The 19,317-nt window shown below is 38.5% G+C and overlaps 1 protein-coding gene across 1 annotated transcript in view; it reads left to right on the forward strand.

Annotated features, from left to right (window-relative positions):
- The window catches only part of UBR3 (ubiquitin protein ligase E3 component n-recognin 3), a 1,090,259-nt gene that overhangs the window by 680,736 nt on the left and 390,206 nt on the right, over positions 1 to 19,317 (forward strand). Inside the window, 1 exon segment of the mRNA XM_053698420.1 lies at positions 3,708 to 3,857. Within this exon segment, the coding sequence (XP_053554395.1) occupies positions 3,708 to 3,857 (150 nt within the window).

Here is a 19,317-nt window from a genome sequence, read left to right on the forward strand (position 1 = left end):
CTGGCCACCAGGAGGAGACAGACACCCCAGCCAAAGGCTTAAATACCTCCCCCACTTCCCTCATCCCCCAGTCATTCTTTGCCTTTTCGTCCCAGGAGGTTGGCAGAGAAGTGTCAGTAGTTTTCCATAGTCTCTTATGGAGGGTAGTACTCTTCGACATGGGACTGGAGATTTAAGTAGTCCTGTCAGCCTCTCAGTGAGAGCATGGGTGAAAGTTAGAGTCCAGAGATGCAGGGAGAGTCTTTCTGTGAAACCATCCCGACTCATATTAACAGCTCCACAAGCAATGCCTGCTTTTTTTCTCTCAAGTCCATGGCAGAAGCGACGCTACTATCTGTCACACTTGAAGGGCCGTGTTCCTGTTCCACGGCGTAGATTCCGGTAAGTTCATTTCATTTTACTTTCATCCTGGATGTATTGTAATTACAACTGTTTTTCCGAGAGGGGCTACAACCTTTCAGGGATACCTTTTAACATAGGGTCTCAGTGAGGCTCCTTTTTGTATCTAGGAATCGAGGGTTAATATCTCCTGAGGGGGGTTATTGAACAGGGGGGTTTATAATCATGTTTGTTTAGTGGTTATGTCTGCTACTGTGTAGTGTTGCTCCGGCTCATGGCTATTTTGGAACATAATGGCCTATGTCTAGTAATGCGGCCTTTACGGTCAGGCGCGCTTTTGCATGGGCTGCACGGTTTACCTTGTGACCTCATTTCTGCTTTCCTGACCGTGTGGCGACGGAGAAATCCTGGTCCGCTGATGTCTGGTTCTAAATTATAATAAGTAGTGTGTCTCTTTAAGAAAAAACAATAATCTGTGTAGATTGTTTTTAGAAAATGAAATTGTGCTTACCAGTCGACGTGTTTTGGTCACAAAGAGACCTTTATCAAGACTCTCTAAAGACTATCTAAAAATAATCTACACCATGATATCTTTCTTTTACAGAAGGATCATCCAGGGATTATAACAAAATATTTGCCAAGAAGATAGAATTTTGAGTTGGAAAACGGCTAGCAAGTACTGACACTGCTATTCAGTATAAAACACTTGGAAAATCACCATAACTATTGCTGTTAGGATTCACAACACTTTAAGGATTATTGTTTTTTCTTAGAGACACACTACTTATTATAATTTATTGTTGGATTATTTTTTCTATTAAGTTTTCACTGTTGGACTATTTTTTGGACTATTATTTACATTTATATAAGTTTCTATTTGAACACACCACAATGTTTTTGTAAATTTTTGGTTTTTCATTTTTCACAATCTTTGTTCTTAATTCACGTTTTTTGAAGATCAACCTATTTTTTGACCATTAATAATTTTTGTACACTTATTTTTGCACACAACTTTTTAGATACACACTTTTTACATTGGCTTATTGCTGTCACAATATTTTTTACTTGACAATGCGTATGTGTTAAACACACAGTTAAAGGTCTTACTCAGAGCCTTACACATTAGTCACTATTGGCAATATTTAGGAGGATTGCATAGAATCGAACGTTATTGGTTAGATAATATTATATAACTGACTAATATATTTCACCTATTATGTGTATGTGGTAAACACAAAGTTGAATTTTTGTTGTGAGCCTTATACTTAATTTGGAATTTTTTAGGAATATTTTTTAAGAGCAATGTTTGCACAATTTTAAATGCCATATCTGCTATTTAACTATTTGTTTTAACTATTCATTTAGCTATTATTGCTGTATAAATGTGTGTATGTGTATGTGGTAAACACAAAGTTGAATTACTGTTGTGAGCCTTATACTAAATTTGGAATTTTTTAGGAATATTTTTAAGAGCAATGTTTGCACAATTTTAAATGCTATATCTGTTACATAACTATTTGTTTTAACTATTCATTTAGCTATTATTGTTGTATAAATTTGATTGTTTATACGTGGATCCATGTTTTTAACTTATTTGTGTACTCAATAAATTGTTTATTGTAATCGTTTGATAATATTGCATTAGGTCCAGACCCAGCCTTCGTATAGTTGGCGCTTTGGTATACCTTATTAGTTATTTGTAACAGATTTAAGCCAATATGTCTTCTGCATGGAAAATATGCTTGTTGTCTTTGTATTATTTGAAAGACAGCAGCAGCAGCAGCAGTTTACCATTTCGTGTAGTAAATGACTAGTAATTATACATTTTTACTCCTCTGTATTCATTTTTATTTTATTTTTTGTGATCATGATGAACAAGGATATATTTGTATTACAAACTGCAAGTGAATGAAAAATTGCTCACCACATGAAGTATTGCTGAAAGAAGCTGAACACTCATCTAAACATAGAAAATGTGATCCCTACTTATTGAGGTTAAAACTGTTATCAAGAGATAATACAGTGCACAGAACATGCGTCATAGAGTAGTCACCCTTGTGTGAAAATGGATTATACTTCAATGACTGTAGAAAGTTTTTGTTCCCTCTTTATATAATATTACACCAGATGGTTACTGAAAAGAACAATGACACCATGTACAGTACCACACACCGGCCTTTTTTGTCTATTTGTTCCTGTTCAATGCACTGTTTTTGTTTCATACACAAAGTTGCTTCTAAATACAGAGCATTAAATGTTTTGTATTCACAGTATGTCTAGTAATGACAATACTTTGTTGGATGAAAGATATTCTGATTTATGCTGATATTTATTGGTTGTCTTGTCACTTAAATTCTGCCGTTGTCTCCAGTGTATACCTACATACTGCCTCCTTTGTGTATCACCTTTTGTCTACCCATAAAATGTATTTTTGAGTTCACCTGTGTCCTTCCTCTTGGGCAGTGGTCTAATTGCAGGGATCTATTAGGTGTCACTTATCTAGTGAGCATTTCTGGCCCTTCAGTCAGTAGTGGCATTCCTACGTGGGGGGGCTGCATGAGTTTCACCTACGTTATGTCTTTGTGCCCCCACCTGCAAAAGTGCGCTCATAGTAGCACCAAAAGTGTATGAAATTTTTGGTGGCAGAGTTTCCAAGATGACCACAGCAGAGTTGGTTTCCAGATAAACCTACCACCATATTTGTACAGGAAGCCTGCAATTATCTAGCATAAACTATCCAGAGGGTAAGGAGAGTTATAGGGAAGCAGCTCCTCTTGATGGTGCATGTTGATATCTGTGCGTGCTTGGTTTTGTGTGATGTTTTTGTATAAATGGATAAAGTTAAATACCAAATGGGGGGGGGGGGTGTAGGCTTCCCTGCCATACAATGCCAAGATTTAACGTTGGGTCCAGTCCAGCACTGCATGCTGTTAATGTGCTTTTCTATAGAAGGTAGATACAACGGCACACGTGGTGAAGCCATACCATGCAATTTTATTTGATTGGTAATCATTTCTCTTTACTTGAGAGATTTCCCACCTATTATTGTTCTATTTTCTCTTTCCTCCTCCTCCTTTCTCACTTCCTCTCCTCTTTCTTCCTCATATTTCTACTTGTTCTCTGACTTCCCCTTCCCCCGCTTCTTCCACCCTCTATTTCCTCATTCTGAGTCTTAATTTACATAGTTGTATATATATATATATATATGAAATGGATATACTTATAGGCCAAGTAGGCTGCTATTATTGGTATTATTTTTAAAATGCTTAATCATTTGTGCAATTTACAAACACATAACTTTTAAATAGCTATTGCTTTAAGAATACTACATCTAACTATGATATCTTTTCATTGGATGAACTGAACAGAGTCTCCAGAGAGTGATATTGCCATGGAGGTAGCTGCATCAGAACAAGAAGTAGCTGAGCCAATTTACGACTGCGTTATATGTGGACAAAGTGGGGCTTCTACAGAGGATCGTCCTATAGGGCTGGTTGTCTTACTGCAAGCATCTTCTGGTAAGTTTTAATAATACTCTTGAGGTTGTAGAACTCCCAAAAGTAATTTAGTTAATAAATTCACAGTTGCAATTCCCATGTTCTTTAAGAATTACTCAATACTTGTATCTGCTCTATATTGGTGCTCCTTGGTAATACCAGTGAGAACAACCTCCCTCAAGGAGCAAGGACAAAAAGACCACTCCCCTAGTTACCTGTACAATGGTAACTCCTTTTCTGTCCCTCCTTCAACTCCTAGTTCTGTCCAACCTCAGGTGGTCATGAACTAGGAAGCATTCTCTCTGGCTATATTTTCTTCAACAAGATACGACGAGTCCACAGATTTCATCCTTACTTGTGGGATATTATCCTCCTGCTAACAGGAAGTGGCAAAGAGCACCACAGCAGAGCTGTATATATAGCTCCTCCCTTCCCCTCCACCCCCAGTTATTCTCTTTGCCTGTGTTATACTAGGAAGATGTAAAGTGAGGTGTTAGTGTTAGTTTCTTCAATCAAGAAGTTTTTTATTTTAAATGGTACCGGTGAGTACTGTTTTCCTCAGGGGGATTTGGAAGAAGAATTCTGCCCTGAGGTTGATGATCTTAGCAGTTGCAACTAAGATCCGTGTTGGTTACCACAGATCTGAAGGTAATACAGGAGACATCTTCAGTGTGGAGACCGATTCATGCTGCCAGCAGCATTGAGGTATGTGCAGCCTTTTATTCTGAGGAGTCTTGGTATGTCAGAAAACGGCTGAAAATGTATTCCCTGCTAGGGAAGGGTTAAGCAGTAGACCTATCTTCAAGGGGGGTGTTACTGAAACCTATTCATTTTATTCATTATGCTGTCGACATTTCTTTCTTGTAATTGGAAAGAGTCCATGAGCTAGTGACGTATGGGATATACATTCCTACCAGGAGGGGCAAAGTTTCCCAAACCTCAAAATGCCTATAAATACACCCCTCACCACACCCACAATTCATTTTTACAAACTTTGCCTCCCATGGAGGTGGTGAAGTAAGTTTGTGCTAGATTTCTACGTTAATATGTGCTTCGCAGCAGGCTGAAGCCCGGTTTTCCTCTCAGAGTGTAGTGAATGTCAGAGGGATGTGAAGAGAGTATTGCCTATTTGAATACCATGGTCTTCCTCTAGGGGATCTATTTCATAGGTTCTCTGTTATCGGTCGTAGAGATTTCTTCTCCTACCTCCCTTTTCAGATCGACGATATACTCTTATATACCATTACCTCTACTGATTCTCGTTTCAGTGCTAGTTTGGCTATCTACTATATGTAGATGAGTGTCTTAGGGTAAGTAAGTCTTATTTTATTCATGACACTCTAAGCTATGGTTGGGCACTTTATATGTAAAGTTCTAAATATATGTTTTAAACTTATATTTGCCATGATTCAGGATAATCAGTATTCCTTCTTTCAGACTGTCAGTTTCATTTTTTGGGAAAATGCATATGAATTTATATTTTTCTTACCTTAAAATTTTCAATTGACTTTTTTTCTAAATTGCGGGCTGTTAGGCTCGCGGGTGCAGAAAATGCTTCAATTTATTGCGTTATTCTTGGCGCAAGACTTTTTTGGCGCAAAAATTTCGTCATTTCACGTGATTGCGTAATTTTTGACATATGTGTGTTGCAGACGTTTTTGGCGCCAAAAAATTTGGGCGTCATTCTTGGCGCCAAAAAATTTGGGCGTCATACTTGCCGCCAAAATGTGGGCGTCATACTTGGCGCCAGTTTTTTTCACATTATTTCAGTCTCCCTTTTCAGTTGCTTCTGATTTCAAGAGGCTTGTTCTGTTTTGCATTTTTTCCCATTCCTGAAACTGTCATTTAAGGAATTTGATAATTTTGCTTTATATGTTGTTTTTTCTATTACATATTGTAAGATGTCACTACCTGACCCTGGATCAGAATCTACTTCTGGATAGTCGCTGCCTGATGTTGGTTCTACCAAAGCTAAGAGCATTTGTTGTAAACTTTTGGTAACTGTTCCTCCGGCTGTTGTTTGTGTTAGTTGTCATGATAAACTATCTAACGCAGATAATATTTCCATTAGTAATAATTCATTACTTGTTGTTGTTCCTTCATCATCTAATGTTCAGGATGTTCCTGTTAATGTAAGAGAATTTGTTTCTAATTCTATTCGGAAGGCTCTGTCTGTTATTTCTCCTTCTAGTAAACGTAAAAGGTCTTTTAAAACTTCTCATATTTCAGATGAATTTTGTAAATGACCGCCATCATTCTGACTTATCTATCTCTAATGAGGATCTATCTGGTTCAGAAGATTCTGCCTCAGATATTGACACTGATAAATCTTCATATTTGTTTAAGATGGAGTTTATTCGTTCTTTACTTAAAGAAGTGTTGATTGCATTAGATATGGAGGAGTCTAGTCCTCTTGATATTAAAACTAATAAGCGTTTAAATTCAATTTTTAAACCTCATGTAGTTATTCCAGAAGTATTTCCAGTTCCTGATGCTATTTCAGAAGTAATTTCTAGGGAATGGAATAGTCTGGGTACTTCATTTACTCCTTCTCCAAGGTTTAAGAAATTGTACCCTTTGCCATCTGATAGATTAGAGTTTTGGGAGAAAATCCCCAAAGTTGATGGGGCTATCTCTACTCTTGCTAAACGTACTACTATTCCTACGGCAGATAGATCCTTTAGATAGGAAGCTTGAATCCTTTCTAAGGAAGGCTTATTTATGTTCAGGTAATCTTCTTAGACCTGCTATTTCTTTGGCTGATGTTGCTGCAGCTTCCACCTTCTGGTTGGAGGCTTTAGCGCAGCAAGTGTCAGACCATAATGCTTATAGCATTGTTAAACTTCTTCAACATGCTAATAACTTTGTTTGCGATGCCATTTTTGATATCATTAGAATTGATGTCAGGTATATGTCTTTAGCTATTTTAGCTAGAATAGCTTTATGGCTTAAGTCTTGGAATGCAGATATGACTTCTAAGTCAACGTTGCTTTCTCTTTCTTTCCAAGGTAATAAATTATTTGGTTCTCATTTGGTTCTATAATTTCAACTGTTACTAGGGGGAAGGGAGTCTTTTTGCCTCAGGACAAAAAATCTAAAGGTAAATATAGGGCTGCTAATCGTTTTCGTTCCTTTCGTCAGAGTAAGGAACAGAAGCCTGACCCTTCCCCTAAAGGAACAGTTTCCGTTTGGAAACCTTTTCCAGTCTGGAATAAATCCAAACCTTTTAGAAAGTCAAAACCAGCTCCTAATTCCGCATGAAGGTGCGGCCCTCATTCCAGCACAGCTGGTAGGGGGCAGGTTACGATTTTTCAAAGATATTTGGATCAATTCGATTCAAAGTCTTTGAATTCAGAACATTGTTTCACAAGGGTACAGAATAGGTTTCAAGGTAAGACCGCCTGTGAGAAGATTTTTTTCTCTCACGCATTCCAGTAAACCCAGTAAAGGCTCAGGCGTTTCTGAAATGTGTTTCAGACCTAGAGTCGGCTGAAGTAATTGTGCCAGTTCCAGTTCTGAAACGGGGTCTGGGGTTTTACTCAAATCTGTTCATTGTTCCAAAGAAGGAGAATTCCTTCAGACCAGTTTTGGATCTAAAAATATTGAATCGTTATGTAAGGATACCAACATTCAAAATGGTGACTATAAGGACTATTCTGCCTTTTGTTCAGCAAGGGCATTATATGTGCATATAGACTTACAGGATGCATATCTTCATATTCCAATTCATCCAGATCACTATCAGTTCCTGAGATTCTCTTTTCTAGACAAGCATTACCAGTTTGTTGCTCTTCCGTTTGGCCTAGCAACAGCTCCAAGGATCTTTTCATAGGTTCTCGGTGCCCTTCTCTCTGTAATCAGAGTACAGGGTATTGCGGTATTTCCTTATTTGGACGATATCTTGGTACTTGCTCAGTCTTTACATTCTGCAGAATCTAATACGAATCAACTTGTGTTGTTTCTTCAAAGACATGGTTGGAGGATCAATTTACCAAAGAGTTCCTTGATTCCTCAGACAAGGGTAACCTTTTTGGGTTTCCAAATAGATTCAGTGTCCATGACTTTGTCTCTAACAGAAAAGAGACGTCTGAAATTGGTTTCAGCTTGTAGAAACCTTCAGTCTCAATCATTCCCTTCGGTAGCTTTGTGCATGGAAATTCTAGGTCTCATGACTGCTGCATCGGACGCGATCCTTTTTGCTCGTTTTCACATGAGACCTCTCCAGCTTTGTATGATGAACCAATGGTGCAGGGATTAAACAAAGATATCACAATTAATATCCTTAAATCCCAATGTTCGTTCTTCTCTGACTTGGTGGTTGGATCACCATCGTTTAATTCAAGGGGCCTCTTTTGTTTGTCCAACCTGGACTGTGATCTCAACAGATGCGAGTCTTTCATGTTGGGGAGCTGTATGGGGATCTCTGACAGAGCAGGGGGTTCGGAAATCTCAGGAGGCGAGATTACCAATCAACATTTTGGAACTCTGTGCGATTTTCAGAGCTCTTCAGTTCTGGCCTCTTCTGAAGAGAGAATCGTTTATTTGTTTTCAGACAAACAATGTCACAACCGTGGCGTATGTCAATCATCAAGGTGGGACTCGCAGTCCTCAGGCTATGAAAGAAGTATCTCGGATACTTGTATGGGCGGAATCCAGCTCCTGTCTAATTTCTGCGGTTCACATCCCAGGTATAGACAATTGGGAAGCGGATTATCTCAGTCGCCAGACGTTACATACTGACGAATGGTCTCTTCACCCAGAGGTATTTCTTCAGATTTTTAAAATCTGGGTACTTCCAGAAATAGATCTGATGGCTTCTCATCTAAACAAGAAACTTCCCAGGTATCTGTCCATATCCAGGGATCCTCAGGCGGAAGCGGTGGACGCGTTGTCACTCCCTTGGAATTATCAACCTGCTTATATCTTTCCGCCTCTAGTTCTTCTTCCAAAAGTGATTTCCAAAATCTTAATGGAGCGTTCGTTTGTACTGCTGGTGGCTCCAGCATGGCCACACAGGTTTTGGTATGCGGATCTCATTCGGATGGCCAGTTGCCAGCCTTGGACACTTCCGTTAAGGCCAGACCTTCTATCTCAAGGCCCATTTTTCCATCAGGATCTCAAATCCTTAAATTTGAAGGTATGGAGATTGAGCGCTTAATACTTAGTCATAGAGGTTTCTCTGACTCAGTGATTAATACTATGTTACAGGCTCGTAAATCTGTATCTAGAAAGATTTATTACCGAGTTTGGAAGTCTTACATTTCTTGGTGTTCTTCTCATAAATTTTCTTTGCATTCTTTTAGAATTCCTAGAATTTTACAATTCCTTCAGGATGGTTTGGAAAAAGGTTTGTCTGCAAGTTCCTTGAAAGGACAAATTTCTGCTCTTTCTGTTCTTTTTCACAGAAAGATTGCTAATCATCCTGATATTCATTGTTTTGTACAGACTTTGGTTCGTATTAAGCCTGTCATTAAGTCAATTTCTCCTCCTTGGAGTCTTAATTTGGTTCCGAGGGCTTTACAGGTGCCTCAGTTTGAACCTATGCATTCTCTGGATATTAAATTACTTTCTTGGAAAGTTTTGTTCCTTTTGGCCATCTCTTCTGCTAGAAGAGTTTCTGAGTTATCTGCTCTTTCTTGTGAATCTCCTTTTCTGATTTTTCATTAGGATAAGGCGGTGTTGCGGACTTCATTTAATTTTTTACCTAAAGTTGTGAATTCTAACAACTTTAGTAGAGAAATTGTTGTCCCTTCTTTGTGTCCTAATCCTAAGAATTCTCTGGAGAGATCCTTACATTCTTTGGATGTAGTAAGAGCTTTGAAATATTATGTTGAAGCTACTAAAGATTTCAGAAAGACTTCTAGTCTATTTGTTATCTTTTCTGGTTCTAGGAAAGGTCAGAAGGCTTCTGCCATTTCTTTGGCGTCTTGGTTAAAGTCTTTGATTCATCATGCTTATGTGGAGTCGGGTAAAACTCAGCTTCAAAGGATCACGGCTCATTCTACTAGGTCAGTTTCTACTTCCTGGGCTTTTAGGAATGAAGCTTCTGTTGATCAGATTTGCAAAGCAGCAACTTGGTCTTCTTTGCATACGTTTACATCTTTGGATGTGGTAAGAGCTTTGAAATATTATATGGAAGCTACTAAAGATTTCAGGAAGACTTCCAGTCTATTTGTTTTATTTTCTGGTCCTAGGAAAGGTCAGAAGGCTTCTGCTATTTCCTTGGCTTCTTGGTTGAAATTTTTGATTCGTCAAGCTTATTTGGAGTCGGGTCAGGCCCCACCTCAGAGAATTGCAGCTCATTCTACTAGATCAGTCTCCACTTCGTGGGCTTTTAAGAATGAAGGTTCAGTTGATCAGATTTGCAAAGCCGCGACTTGGTGGTCTTTGCATACATTTACTAAATTCTACCGTTTTGATGTTTTTTCTTCTTCTGAAGCAGTTTTTGGTAGAAAAGTACTTCAGGCAGCTGTTTCAGTTTGATTCTTCTGCTTATAAATTCAGTTTTTTTCATTATGTAATTAAAACTTTTTGATTTGGGTTGTGGATTATTTTTTCAGCGGAATTGGCTGCCTTTATTTTATCCCTCCCTCTCTAGTGACTCTTGCGTGGAAGTTCCACATCTTGGGTATCTGCTATCCTATACGTCACTAGCTCATGGACTCTTGCCAATTACATGAAAGAAAACATAATTTATGTAAGAACTTACCAGATAAATTCATTTCTTTCATATTGGCAAGAGTCCATGAGGCCCACCCTTTTTGTGGTGGTTATGATTTTTTTGTATAAAGCACAATTATTCCAATTCCTTGTTTGATGCTTTCGCTCCTTTCTTATCACCCCACTTCTTGGCTATTCGTTAAACTGAATTGTGGGTGTGGTGAGGGGTGTATTTATAGGCATTTTGAGGTTTGGGAAACTTTGCCCCTCCTGGTAGGAATGTATATCCCATACGTCACTAGCTCATGGACTCTTGCCAATATGAAAAAAATTAATTTATCAGGTAAGTTCTTACATAAATTATGTTTTTTTATGGGCAAGGTTTATAATGACAGAGGAGGCTATATGCTGCAAGTTTCATTATAAAGACACTGGGAGTTATATTTTGCGGTTGGTGTAGGGTCCAATAATACACATTATGACCGTAGCTTGTGCTTGAGGGGTAATCGTTTCCACATGGCTAGTGTTGTAACCGCTACTCCATGCAGTGGTTTGGGCCTACTCAGTGATTGGTCCTGATGGGCGGGGCTTATTTTCACACACTCAGACGCGCTCTGTATTCTCGCTAGGAAGCAGCAGGCATTAGCTCCGGTGGAGCTTTAGCAGAGTTCTTTCCTCTCCGGATTATTGTCGAGTCTTCTCGAAGTACCCTGGGGGCAGAGGGTATTTTTTGCTGACTTTACTATAAAAGGCTATAAATACTTTTTAGCAGTTAATCCTTCCCTTAATAATTATGGTGCAATAATTTTTGGAAACCTTATTTGGGATTGAGTTAATTTTGAAGATAAATTAACGGTTTACCGCACTTTTGAAAAAATTGTTCACTTTTTATTATTTAAAGACACAGTACACGTTTTTCTGAAAACTGTTTAAAGCATTTAATAAAGTGTTTTAACGACTTTTGTTGGTTTACTGGTCTGTTTAGCATGTCTGACATTGAGGAATCTCAGTGTTCTATGTGTTTAGATGCCATTGTGGAACCCCCTCTTACATTGTGTACCTCTTGTACTGAAAGGGCATTTCTTTGTAAAGAGCATATTCTAAGTAAAGATAGTGTGTCTAAGGATGATTCTCAGTCTGAAGAAAATCAGGATATGCCATCCAATTCTCCCCAAGTGTCACAGCCTTTAACGCCTACACAAGCAACGCCAAGTACGTCTAGTGCGTCTAATTCCTTTATTCTGCAGGAGATGGCTGCAGTTATGTCAACTACCCTTACAGAGGTATTATCTAAATTACCAGTGTTACAGGGTAAACGCAGTAGGTCAGGTATTAATGTGAATACTGAATCCTCTGATGCTTTATTAGCTATTTCTGATGTACCCTCACAGTGTTCTGAGTTGGGGGTTAGGGAATTGCTGTCTGTGGGAGAGATTTCAGACTCAGGGAATGTGTTACCTCAGACAGATTCGGACACTATGTCCTTTAAATTTAAACTTGAACACCTCCGCCTGTTACTAAGGGAGGTTTTAGCGACTCTGGATGATTGTGACCCTATTGTAATAATACCACGAGATAAATTGTGTAAGATGGACAAATATCTAGAGGTGCCTACTTACACTGATGTTTTTCTGGTTCCTAAAAGAATTTCGGAAATTATTCAAAAGAAATGGGATAGACCAGGTATACCGTTTTCTCCCCCTCCTAATTTTAAGAAAATGTTTCCTATATCAGACACGGGACTCTTGCCAAACGGTCCCTAAGGTGGAGGGAGCTATATCTACCCTAGCTAAGCGTACAACTATACCTATTAAGGATAGTTGTGCTTTCAAAGACCCTATGGATAAAAAAATTAGAGGGTCTTCTAAAGAAATTATTTATTAATCAGGGGTTTCTTTTACAACCTACTGCTTGCATTGTTCCAGTAACTACTGCAGTAGCTTTTTGGTTTGAGGCTCTGGAAGAGTCTCTTAAGTTTGAGACCCCATTAGATGATATTTTGGATAGAATTAAGGCTCTCAAGCTAGCTAATTCTTTTATTACTGATGCCGCGTTTCAAATTTTTTAGCGCGTAGAGTGTTGTGGCTTAAATCTTGGTCTGCTGATGTATCATCAAAAACTAAGCTTTTAGCTTTTCCTTTCAAGGGTAAGATCCTTTTCGGGCCTGAATTGAAGGAAATCATTTCTGATATTACAGGAGGTTGGCTTCGGCCAAATTCATCAGATTCCAGTCGGACAACATCACGACTGTGGCATATATCAATCAGGGGGGAACAAGGAGTTCCTTAGCGATGATAGAAGTATCCAAGATAATCCGATGGGCGGAGGCCCACTCTTGTTATCTGTCAGCAATCTACATCCCAGGTGTAGAGAACTGGGAAGCGGATTTTCTAAGTCAACAGACTTTTCTTCCGGGGGAGTGGAACTCCACCCGGAGGTGTTTGCCTCACTGATTCTCCTATGGGGTAGACCGGAATTGGATCTGATGGCGTCTCGACAGAATGCCAAACTTCCAAGATACGGATCCAGGTCGAGGGATCCTCAGGCCGAATTGATAGATGCCTTGGCAGTGCCTTGGTCGTTCAGCCTAGATTATGTGTTTCCACAGTTTCCTCTCCTTCCACGCGTGATTGCTCGAATCAAACAGGAGAGAGCTTCAGTAATCCTGATAGCGCCTGCGTGGCAATGCAGGACTTGGTATGTGGATCTACTGGACATGTCCTCTCTGCCACCGTGGAAACTTCCTTTGAGACAGGACCTTCTCATTTAAGGTCCTTTCCAACATCCAAATCTAATTTCTCTGCAGCTGACTGCGTGGAGATTGAACGCTTGATTTTATCTAAGCGAGGATTCTCTGATTCAGTCATTGATACTTTGATACAGGCTAGAAAGCCTGTCACTAGAAAAATTTATCATAAGATATTGGTGTGAATCCAAGGGCTACTCATTGAGTAAGGTTAGGATTCCCAGGATTCTGTCTTTTCTCCAAGAAGGATTTGAGAAAGGGTTATCAGCAAGTTACTTAAAGGGACAGATTTCTGTCTTGTCAATTTTGTTTCACAAACGTTTGGCAGATGTGCCAGATGTTCAGTGTTTTTGTCAGGCTCTAACTAGAATTAAGCCTGTATTTAGACCAATTGCTCCTCCCTGGAGTTTGAATTTGGTCCTTCGAGTGCTTCAAGGGGTTCTGTTTGAACCCATGCATTCCATAGATATTAAATTGTTTTCTTGGAAAGTTCTGTTTTTAGTTGCTATTTCTTCTGCTCGAAGAGTTTCTGAACTTTCAGCGTTACAGTGTGATTCGCCTTATCTCATATTTCATTCTGGTAAGGTGGTTTTACGTACCAAACCTGGATTTCTTCCTAAGCTTGTTTCAAATAAGAATATTAATCAGGAAATTGTTGTTCCTTCCTTGTGTCCTAATCCTTCTTCTAAGTAGGAGTGTCTGTTACATAACCTGGAATTGGTCTATGCCTTGAAGTTCTATTTGCAGGCAACTAAGGATTTCTGTCAATCATCTTCATTATTCATTGTTTATTCTGGAAAGCGTAGGGGTCAGAAAGCTACGGCTACCTCTATTTCTTTTTGGCTGAGGAGTATCATCCGCCTGGCATATGAGACTGCTGGACAGCAGCCTCCTGAAAGAATTACGGCTCATTCTACTAGGGCTGTGGCTTCCACATGGGCTTTTAAATACGATGCATCTGTTGAACAGATTTGTAAGGCTGCGACTTGGTCGTCCCTTCATACTTTTTCCAAATTTTACAAATTTGATACTTTTGTTTCTTCTTAGGCTATTTTTGGGCGAAAAGTTCTTCATGCAGTGGTGCCTTCTGTTTAGGTCTCTGTCTTGTCCCTCCCTTTAATCCGTGTCCTGTAGCTTTGGTATTTTATCCCACAAGTAAGGATGAAATCCGTGGACTCGTATCTTGTAGAAGAAATGGAAATTTATGCTTACCTGATGAATTGATTTCTTCTACGATACGACGAGTCCATGGCCCTCCCTGTCATTTTAAGACAGATTATGTTTTATTTTTCAGTCACCTCCGCACCTTTTAGCTTTTCCTTTCTCTTCCTTAAACCTTCGGTCGAATGACTGGGGGTGGAGGGGAAGGGAGGAGCTATATTTACAGCTTTGCTGTGGTGCTCTTTGCCACTTCCTGTTAGCAGGAGGATAATATCCCACAAGTAAAGATGAAATCCGTGGACTTGTCGTATCGTAGAAGAAATCAATTTATCAGGTAAGCATAAATTTCCTTTTTTTATAGCGACGCTGCAAAAACTATGCTACAGTTTTATGGTTAACTAGTGTGTTTTAACAAAAGGTTGATCTGCAGCAAGTTTATAATTGCAAGTCTAAACTAAATGAAATATATTGGTCCAATTGCTGGACTACTCTCTGCAAGCCGTGGTTGCTAGCTAACCGTTATCTAAACACACGTATTCCTCAGTTGTAAAGGGGCCCAATTCCTATATTCTTTTGACATGTGCTTTCTTAAAAGGGATGTTTTAATATAAAAATGATGTGCTTTAAATCATTAGTGTATGACATTTTTGTTTTAATAATGGTAACTTACTAAAGGCTAGATTAGTAGTGGAGCATTAAAATATTAACACTGTTGTGCTTTAGCCTCTCTCATATTAAAAGTTCAGATTTTTTTTTGTATCACTCAAGCAATAGTCCAGGATGCACTAACATTTGCATGTCAAATAGCTTGGGTGGTCTGAATCCATCACACAATCAATTTCTATAGGGATACGCAGTATAGTGCATTTTGGAAATTCTTCGTGTACTTCTGTACATTCAGATACAGCACACATTTTTTTTTTTAGTTCTGTGGTATACTATTAAAGGAACACTTAAGTTAAAATTTCTTTTATACAGATGGTGAGAGTCCATGATCCATTACTCCTGGGATTTAGTCTTCCCTACCACTAGGAGGAGGCAAAGATTCCCAAACCCCAAAAACTCTATAAAACCCCTCCCGCCTCACCAGTACCTCAATCTTGTTTTTGCCTCCTCTGGAGGTGGTAGAAGAATGAAAATCTGTATTTAGTTATTCAGAGAGAGGGGTTCTCAGATCGGGTTGATGCCGTTTCCCCTTAGAGTACAAGTTGTTAGTTGGAGGGAAAGTATTTGGAGTATTGGAAGTGACATATGTTTCAACAGTGGGAATTTAGTCATAAGTCTTGCCATGGGGGTCGCAGGGACTTGTCCTTTGCCTCTGTTTTGTCAATATACTCCTATTCCACACTAGTCTTGGCTTCCTACTGTTTTCCTCCAGTAGTAAAGTGTCTTTAGGTAAGTACTATATTTTTATTCACTTGGCACTATAGCTGTTTAGGTTATCGCTATATATATTAATTTTTTTGTACATAGCCTTGGGACAGTTTTATATATGTTATTTGATATTTCCCCTTTTAAAGTGTTAATATGTTTATTTTTAATTGCTTCATTTTTTGACGCTTCAGTGTTTTCACACACACTACGTACATTTTTTTGACGCACACCGGCCTCTGGGTCTGCATGCATTGGCTTGATAATTTGCATGCTTTTTGGCATCCTTTTCTTTTAGCTTTTTCTTCTGCTAGAAGAGTTTCTACTCTTTCTTGTGGTCCTCCTTATCTTATTTTTCTTTAGAATAAGGTTGCCTTTTCTGACAATATCAGTTTAACTTTGTTGTGGAGCAGTATTTTGCGCTTCTGCTAGAGCGCTAAGCTAGAATTAATCTTTTTGCGCTCGTATTACAAGTTGAAAGTAAACTGCTTTCCCTCTAGCGGTTCTACCATAGAAGTCAATTGAGAAAATAAACACCCCACTCTTGCGCAAACATAATTGCATATTCTCATTTGCGCTAACCCGACATGAAAATATGAATTTGCCATATAGGTGGCAAGAGTCCATGAGCTAGTGACGTATGGGATATACATTTCTACCAGGAGGAGGCAAAGTTTCTCAAACTTCAAATGCCTATAAATACACCTCCCACTTCACCTCAGTTTTAAAAACTTTGCCTCCTTAGGAGGTGGTGAAGCATGATGTGCTTGATTTCTTCTGTGAAAGGCGCTTCTAAGCATATTGATGCCCAGTTCCACTCTAAGTACAGTGTTTGTCTGAGGGATGTGAAGGTAATAATGCCTGATGATAACATGTTTGCGCCTTTGTGAAATCTATTCATAAGGCTCTCTGTAAATCGTTCGCAGGGATTAATCTGCTGCCTCCCTTTATAGATCGACAATATACTCTTGTACCATTATCTCTGCTGATATGTTTCAGTACAGGTTTGGCTGTCTGCTATATGTGGATGATTGTCTTAAATGGTAAGTATATACTTTTATTATATAAGACACTCTCAGCTATGGATTGGGCACTTTTTAACTAAAGTTGTTATATATAGTTTGTATACATGCCTTGAGTCAGTAATTCAGTTCTCTTTTTTAGCGACTTTATTTGTGGCTAAATATTTGTCAAGGTTGGTAGAGTCTGTGAAACATACAGGGGTTTTTGGAGCTAGTAATTTATTTATAAATTAGGATGCTAAGTATTATGTTAGTTGATAATCACATTTTATGCAGATAAAATAGAAGTATCCATTAGGCTTTATTTAGGTACATTTAGGTTTTTTTTTGTATATACAATCAAAATTTTTACCTGCGTTTCTTCTTAAATGGAAAGAGTCCACAGCTGCATTCATTTACTTTTGGGAAATAAGAACCTGGCCACCAGGAGGAGGCAAAGACACCCCAGCCAAAGGCTTAAATACTCCTCCCACTCCCCTCATCCACCAGTCATTCTTTGCCTTTCGTCTCAGGAGGTTGGCAGAGAAGTGTCTGAATTTAATTTGTCTCTTATGGAGGGTAGTACTCTTCGACATACATGGGACAGGAGTTTTAAGTAATCCTGTCAGTCTCTCAGTGAGGGCTTTGATGAAAGTTAGAGTCCGGAGATGTAGGAAGAGTCTTTCTGCGAAACCATCCCGACTCATGTTAACAGCTCGAAACATTGGGATAAGGGAGCTGTTAAAAATTAAATTCAGATATGTGTCTAAATTATAACAGAGGTGCAGACCCTATAATGCTATAATCAAAAAATATATATAGGAAGAAAATAAGGATAAGTAGTCCTTATAAAAAGATAGGGAATTCAGCACTCCACTACACATAAAGAAAAGGATATATATCAGTATAAGTAAGAATCCTACATGTATAAATATAGAGCCGAGTGTGGAGCCTGGTGGATACAGAGAATAGAAACCTGACAACCAGCATGTGTTCAAAGCACCAATAGTTTTATTATTTACAAAGAGCAAAAAATAATGAAAACTTTCTGGAATAAGAAAATAAAGTTAAAAATAAACATAAGGGCTTGATGTCTAAGAGAGACGTCTCATGGGAAAATTTGTCATAAATGTAAACATGACTTTTAAAGTGGCTTAATATAATAGTGAACCTGCAACACCTCTATCAGAGGACAACCCCAAAATTATTGGTTATATGAGGGTAATGTTGTCATAATAAAATCCTGAGGATCTATGCAGTTCACATGGACATAAAGCCAATATTAGAAGTAAAACCACAAATCAGTAGTGATGCGAAAAGTGACATATAAGAAAATAATGATTGTAGAAAAAACTACAAAACCATATGCAGCAATTCACTATACCAAGTCTCAAACACAACACCAAAATCAGAGGACAGTCCCAAATGAAAGGGTTAACACTGTCATGATATAGACATAGGATCTATGTGTTTAGAGAGAGGTATTTACACAGCAGGTTTAAGCATTATGATACAATTTGTTATAAATCAACAGCATGAGAAAAAGATAGCTGATAATTAGTCCTTCCAGACCGGCTGTGAAGAGCTCAGACCATGCATCCACTTATTTTGCAGGAGGAAAAAAGATGTAAGTTTCCACTGCCTGTATGAAATACAAATTGTTTCGTGCACTCAGTCTTTTCAATATGGTCAAATGCTGGATCCTTCAAATAATATATTTTTTCGGGCCTTTAAAAAGTATAAAAATTTACTTTCCAGACAGATTAGGTTGAGAGCAGAAACATCAAGTCTTGAGAACTATGTATATTTAGAAATTATTCCCCGTGGCCTTCGCTTAGGATTAGACCCCGGTACAAACCTTAGAGAAGATGATGAAGAAGGCGAAGACTTTATGGGTGATTGGAATAAGAAATTATCTTCATGTTCATTAGGTTTGATGGAAATGATGATTAAAAAGGATAAGAGACGACTTGAAAAAATCAAGTCAGAAATTGAAGAATCAGTCAAATTGGTTAATTCATTTGAATCTGATTCCAAATTCAGTAAATTAAATGATGAAGTGAAAGAACACGTTCTGAAACTTAGAACTGAAATTAAATCTATAAAATGTAGGAAGCTAAGCAGGGACCAAGATGACTACAAGAAAGATAAAGTATACACATATTTTCTAAATAAAGGTTCATACGACTCAGGTACTGACGCTTCAGATAATGAGGGAGAGAATAGACCCTCAAAAAATGGGGCAGTTTTAGACAAAGACGAAGAGGGGGGAGGAAAAGACCCAAAAACAAAAAGGCAAAGATAAACATTTTCAGGCAAGACCTCAGAGACAAGGGAGGAGACAACAGAATCAGGATGCCCCCCACAGTGGAGATGGAGGACAAGGCGAGGGACTCTTGCTTGTAGTGAAGAAATGCAAATTGTTAATTTATCTTCTGTTAAACTGAATTTGTCTCATATTAGTCTTTTGAAGAAAGGTTTGTCTTTCTGTCCCTCTAACCATTTGGATAAATTTACAATTGTTAAGGATTTACATTTGTTT

Source organism: Bombina bombina, chromosome 1 (assembly GCF_027579735.1).
Source record: "Bombina bombina isolate aBomBom1 chromosome 1, aBomBom1.pri, whole genome shotgun sequence".
NCBI lineage: Eukaryota > Metazoa > Chordata > Amphibia > Anura > Bombinatoridae > Bombina > Bombina bombina.